The sequence below is a fragment of the Phaseolus vulgaris genome, chromosome 3, assembly GCF_000499845.2.
Source record: "Phaseolus vulgaris cultivar G19833 chromosome 3, P. vulgaris v2.0, whole genome shotgun sequence".
Classification (NCBI taxonomy): Eukaryota; Viridiplantae; Streptophyta; class Magnoliopsida; order Fabales; family Fabaceae; genus Phaseolus; species Phaseolus vulgaris.
The window spans coordinates 32,741,012-32,748,116 of record NC_023757.2 but is presented as its reverse complement, the minus strand read 5'-3'; the positions used below and the strand labels follow the sequence as shown (position 1 = coordinate 32,748,116).

General features: G+C 33.0%; 1 protein-coding gene across 1 annotated transcript; it reads left to right on the top strand.

The window, feature by feature from the left end:
- Positions 1-2,749: 2,749 nt before the first annotated feature.
- LOC137807177 (12-oxophytodienoate reductase 3-like) lies at positions 2,750-6,317 on the top strand. The gene is made up of 5 exons (XM_068607657.1): positions 2,750-2,945; positions 3,071-3,211; positions 3,915-4,045; positions 4,501-4,683; positions 5,418-6,317. Exons 1-5 carry the CDS (start codon positions 2,884-2,886, stop codon positions 6,077-6,079), a joined length of 1,179 nt encoding a protein of 392 aa, XP_068463758.1. The 5' UTR covers positions 2,750-2,883; the 3' UTR covers positions 6,080-6,317.
- Positions 6,318-7,105: the final 788 nt, after the last annotated feature.

The following is a 7,105-nucleotide window of genomic DNA, read 5'->3' as shown; positions in this document are numbered from 1 at the left end:
TTTCATTTTGAGTGACTAGAGAGGGCGTCTGTTTATGAGATAAACTGCTGTGGAGAAAGCTTCCACAAAAAATGTAAGGGCATTTTGGCTTGTGCTAGCAATGTCAAGCCAAATTCAGCAATATGCATGCGTTTTCTTTCAGTCCTACCATTTTGTTGTGATGTGTAAGGGCATGACATTCTAAATTGTATCCCTGTTTCCATTGCATGGTTTTGCACAACTTTATATTCACCACCACCATCACATTGGATTGTCTTAATTCTCTTGTTAAACAAATTTTATGCCATGTTTTTAAACTAAATAAAGGCTTGTGCAATATTTGATTTATGTTTTAGAGGATAAATCCAAGTAAATCTACTAAAATCATCAATGAAGTGAACATAATATTTGAAACCAGAAGAAGATATTATTGGTGCAGGACCCCAAACATCAGTATGGACTAATTCAAGGATTTCCTTAGCATGAGAGGAAGATGTTTTGAAGGGTAAAAAATGCATTTTGCCATATTGACAGGCCTCAGAAAAGTTAAAATGATCTTTAGATGATAGTTTCACATTACAAATTTTCAAGACTCTATCTAGGACTGTATTATTTGGATGACCATGCCTTCTATGCCAGCTTTCCTTGACAGAAACATAAGCATACGAGTCCCTTTCAGTCCTTAAGAGCCGATACAAGCCATCTTTAAGTGTCCCTTTTAGAATTGCCTTCCTTGTTAACTTGTCTTGCACAAAGCAACAATTTGCATCAAACTCAACAAGAATGTTATTGTCAACAATTAATTTTGACACACTTAATAGCTTTTTGGTAATGTTGGGCACATATAAGACATCATGTAAGTTGAGTGAGTTTAGTTTTGAGGAACCTGTGGCAGCAATCTGCAATTTCTCACCACTTCCAACTATTAATGAGAGTTCTTACCATGATGTTTTGCTAATTCCTCAAATTTTTTAGTTTGGTGTGTCACATGATTGCTTGCACCACTGTCAAAGTACCAATCATAATCTTGAACATAGCTTTGTGAGGCTAGGAAGGCATTGTGTGCTCCTTGTTTGTCACTGATGAATCATTTGAGTTTGAATAAGACTTATCAAACCTGTTGTAGCAATTTACTGTTATGTACCCAACCTTGTTGCAAACTTGGCATGTTGGTTTAGGCATTCTTCCTCTTCCTCTGCCTCTCCAACTTCTGAAGTTATAGCCACTCTAGTTATTGTTTGTTTTGAATTTTTTTACCTTTGTAATCAGTTTTATTGGCAACATTTGCTGATGCATTAAGAGTGAGTTTGGTAAGACTATTCAGTTGATAAAGTCTACTCTCAAAGATCAATAATTGGGCCTACAGATCAACCCAAGTGAGACTAGTTTGACCACCACAGGATTGTATAAAAATATTTTATTTAATTTGATGATTACATCATACATATATAGTAAAACCTAACAGTATATAATCCTACAACTAATGGCTAATATCACGATACTAAAACAAATAAGGTAACAATCAATGTTGACAACCATTGATTAATAATTACATTACAAGGATTGACACAATCAAAGACAATCATAAGAATCCACACATTAAGGGATCTTGTCTTTAATTATACCAAAGCCTTAAGGCCTCAATCTTTCAAGAGTATTTGTTACAAGCTCTCTCTCATCAATATTTTTTTCCTCAGCTTGTGGGGGGCTAACAAAGGATATGGATACAAGGCTTCTAGAAGGAAACTATAATATTAATTTTGTCTTTTCTAGTTCTGAACAGTTTCTTTTTGTACTTATGTCTAGCTTTTAATTTGTCTTTTCTTATTCTAGTTTTTATTGGATTTTATTTTATATTATGTCTCTTTAACTAGACCTAGAATGAGTGTATTGTTTGTATATATTCAGACTCTTTGCTTTGATCCAAACAAGGAAAATAAAATAGAAAAAATATTCATTCTCATATCTTTTATTCTCTTTTTTCTTCTTCTTTGTTTTATTTCTGTTCTTTATTTATAATAATTATTTTTATTTACTATTGTTACATGAAGTTTGACTTTATACTTTGAAAACAAAAGGCTGGGTGTTAAGATAAAATATTTTATAGTATAATTCTATTTTGAGAAATTTCATTTTTTTGGTTGTTTGTGAACATTATTGTCTAGTTTGCTTTGACTGATTATATGAATTGGATTTACTCTTTAGTAATCATAGCAGATATGTTTCGTTAATATAAAGAACTCATGATTTTTATCCTTAAATTTTTTCCTAGTCTTTTGTATATGATGTACCATTATTCTCTTATAATGTTGTATCTTCTTTTATGCTCATCATAATTTTTCGCAAACAAATTGAGAAAATTTCAATTCATCATCATCATTATTATATATAAGATGTTATTTGGACTTATTTTCTCATTGACCCTAATTAAAAAGTTTTCATTATGAAATAAATACATTCAAAACATCATAAGAATAAGAATATCCCCAAAACTTGGGACAAACAAGAGGCAACGGGAGTAGAGTGAGAATGTTGGTGTTGGACATAAGAAAATGGGTACCAATCTTCCATTCTTTTCACTAATGGAGAACCACACCCACGCCAACATCATTTTCATCATCATTCTCAACCTCAACTCCATTACCAGATCCATTCAGGCATCACCGTCCAAAATTCAACCCTAAAATAATATCTTAAATCAACGTCACTAATAATAAATCAGAGATTAAGCACGTGCAAAACAGACCATGGACAGGATTAAGCACGTGCAACATTCAAACCAATTGAAGCATATAACAGAACACCATTGATCCTTCAATAATTGAACATCAACACCAACTCCTTCACTCCCTGCTTTCACTCCTTTTCTATTCTAAAGCAAGATCATCGCCACCGCTTCCAACTATGGCAGAAAACTCCTCCCTATTTTCTCCTTACAGCATGGCCAAATTCAACCTCTCTCACAGGTCACTCTCACACTTTTCATCACTTCCTTAATTCTCTTCATACCTACAATTAATTTTCTTTAAATCTCTTCTTTTTCGTCAACAAAACATGGGGGATCTGGCCATCTGAGTTGGGTTTTGTGCAGGGTAGTATTGGCTCCCATGACCAGATGCAGAGCGTTGAAGGAGATTCCAAACGCAGCACTTGCTGAGTACTACACTCAAAGATCAACACCAGGTGGACTTCTCATCACCGAAGGCACCTCGATCTCCCCCACTGCTCCTGGGTACTCCACTATTCTCTTCCTATTCCTATTTCTCTTCATCAGATTCTTAAATTCCACTCACATTTTTTTATGTGTATAAACACAACTATGATCCCTCCTTTTCATGTCAAAATATATTTTTCTTCATATTTAATTAGTTTTTTAAGATAAATTAGTTCGTGACTTATATCATAATGTTAAATAATATATTCATTTTAACTTACATGTTGAAGATATTATTGATTATAAGACTCTGTAACTCCAGTCAAATTAACAAACATTTATTCCTTGTTTCAATGCAAAACTGTTTGTTTTTTACTAATTTTTGTTCAATTCAAATACGGGCCCTCAATACTTGAACTGTCAACCAACGAGTCCTAGGGTGGTGCCCCTTGGGGTTGGTGGTCAGAGTAAATAATGGGGTCTGTTTTTAATCTTCTCTTTTTAACAACTTTTTGTTTATTTTATAAAAATTATAATTTTTATAATATATTTACCTGGTAATCTTTTTATAATTCAGAAAAATATTGACAATATTAATTTTTTTTATTTTCAATAAAAATTAATTTTCATGGTTATTCAATAAAAAGTTATCGATAAATCAGTAAAAAAAAAAGGGAAATTTGTACTTCTGCAATACGATATCTTTGTAATTAATTTTCTTCTTTTTTTGAACGTGTGATTAGTAAGTAGTAGTAGTAGATAAGTTGTGGTGTTGATGCAGGTTTCCCCATGTGCCTGGGATATATTCAGATGAACAAGTGGATGCATGGAGAGATATAGTGGATGCTGTGCATGACAAAGGCAGCATTATCTTCTGTCAACTTTGGCATGTTGGTCGTGCGTCTCATCCAGGTAAAGTGCCCCTCATTCTCATCCACCAATTTAATTAGTGCTCATTTTGGGTCCTAATCCTTCAGAGTCATCAATTAGCCTTTAAATTATTGATTAGGTTTCCTCTAATAATGAGAGATTACAGTAATTTGTATATGATCCCAGACTTAAATTTTATGGTCACTAACTTTAAGCGAATTTTTTTAGAAGTTTTTGGTTTGAATTGTGATTAGAGTTTTGCTTGGATCATCTGTGTTAATTTTTAATGAAATGCATCTAATTTTGTTCTTTACTTAACTCACTCTACGCATGTCCAATAGTTAATATTTTCAGATTTTGACATAACTGATTCTAATGAAGCGCAGGGAAAATTATGATTTGTTATTTTCTCCGTGTTACATTTACTCTTCAGTTATCTGTTTCTTGAGTTGTTAGCTCATTTTGCACTTTCATCGACTGATTTACCTGTGAAACAGTGTATCAGCCTGGTGAGGCTCCACCCATTTCGTCCACCTCCAAGCCCCTATCGGCGAGGTGGAGGATTCTCCTTCCCGATGGGTCCTATGGCGTTTACCCAGAGCCTCGTGCACTTAGCACTTCTGAGATACCTGAAATTGTGCAGCATTATCGCGAAGCAGCAATTAATGCAATTCGAGCAGGTTAGTTTCTTAAAATCAGCAACAACCAATGGTTTTTTGATACTAAATGTAGTCGTCTCAATTAAGATATTACAGTATGTTAATGTATGTGTTCAAGTGCAAGTGTCTCTTTAGTATTTAGCTGTCATTAATGATGACATTGCATGCATGTATACACACCATCTGTTTCCCTCATCTGATCTATTTTTCTTGTAACTCTGAAGAAAATAAAAGGAAGAGGTGATGATATGCAGCATTTTAATTCTATTTTCAATAATAGATTCCAATTCCAAGTGAAAGAAGAGCAAAGTTGACTCTAGTGGGTTAAAGTTAGCCTGTGGATGCGTCTTAGTGTTATGTTATTTATAGGCACAAAATGTTACGCAGTGTTTTAATGAGCTTAACAACAAGGAGAATTAACTCACCATACTTCAAAAGCTACAAGATTACAGATTTCTATGCCAAAAATTTGAGGTGTTGATTAGTTTTTGTGATACTTCTTAGAGGGGTTTGCCCCTCTAAAAAGTTGTGGAAGCTGCGAAATAATTGCCTACCGATTGTAATAAGCTAATGCTTTCTTTAAATTTCTCCGGTAGTTTCATTGATCTATTATATACAAATGAAGATTAATTACTCTTGATCTATTGCTATGGATTCTTTACATTTCTAGCTCGTGCATTGTGGGTTTGTTAAATAGAACACAATCAAATAGAACATAATTATCAAGGTATATGATGAAATGCGACATATGTCAGGTTTTGATGGAATTGAGATTCACGGGGCACATGGATATCTCATTGATCAATTCTTAAAGGATGGAATCAATGATCGAACTGATGAATATGGCGGATCACTAGCAAACCGGTGCAGGTTCCTAATGCAGGTGGTTCAAGCTGTTGTTTCTGCCATTGGGGCAGAAAGGGTTGCTGTCAGAATTTCGCCTGCCATTGATCACCTTGATGCCATTGACTCTGACCCACTTGGACTGGGCTTAGCAGTGGTTGAGAGACTCAACAATTTCCAGAAAGAGCTGGGCAGAAAAATCACTTATCTTCATGTTACTCAGCCTCGATACACAGCTTATGGGCAAACTGAGTCAGGTAGACCTGGCAGTGAAGATGAGGAAGCTCATTTGATGCAGAACTTGAGAAAGGCTTATGAGGGAACATTCATGTGTAGTGGTGGTTTTACTAGGAAGTTAGGAATGGAAGCTGTAGCTGAAGGCCATGCTGACTTAGTATCCTATGGTCGTCTTTTCATTTCCAATCCAGACTTGGTTTTAAGGCTCAAGCTTAATGCACCTCTAACCAAGTATAACAGGAAGACGTTTTACACTCAGGATCCTGTTATAGGATACACAGATTATCCTTTCATGAGCAAAGAAAGTGAAGCAAAGGACCCAAGGGCACGCCTTTAACTGTAATGGATTTTGGCTTTTATAATTTTGATAGTCATATTTATAATTGGAATGTCTCAATATCAAGTGAATGTCTTTGTTTTGAAAATTTGCCTGACATAATTTCTTTGGCCTGTATAGTCATCTATATTGCCTGGAAGTTGCTTCTCTGTATTTATTGTTGGATTACTGTGTATAATAATTTTAATCTAATATTTGCCAGTCCCTTCTTAATATAGTGAACTATCTTCTTTTTTCAGCTTGAGATTGATCATATAACCAATGAAACCTTGGAAGAATATAATGCTATTAATTTGACAGCTTTTCTATAACTGCCAGGGCCCTCCCTACGAAATTAGGACTTAGTACATATTTTTGTTTATATTTAATATAATTATTATTTTTAATTCCTTTAATATCTCTTGTTACTAGTATATTTATTGCATTACTTTTTAGTACCTATGCATGCAAACAGTGAAAGTAAGGTTTTTTTAAAAATATCTTAGACACATATTACGTTGATTTGATATTAAAAAGTATTATTTTATTATAATATAATATTTTATTTTAAAAAATAATTGTGAAATAGTTGTTTTTTACTATTTACATTGTTAAACAAACTTTATTATTTTTAAATGCTCTTTGTAGAATATAAACTTAGACTTTAAAAAACCATAAAAAGTACATGCCATTTACCATTTTGTCAAATTTAGGAAAAAGTTCTTATAATTAAAAGATTACTAAAAAAAAATTTAATGCCCGAGACATCATGGATTGCGTCTTATTAAATAATTCTGATAATTTGAATATTATAGTATAGTCAGAATGAATTATTAAGTAATAATTATATTAATTGACAAGGTTTTTTAAGAAATAAAATCATTTTTCAATGATTTATAATTAGTTCTGATATTTCATTTTCGAGGTTGAATTTATTTATATTTTTTAACTATAGCAACTATTATCATCTATATTTTTTACTACATTCCGAAAAGAATGCAAAAATATGTTCTAATATTTTCTATCAAAGAGCCAATTTCTTATTTA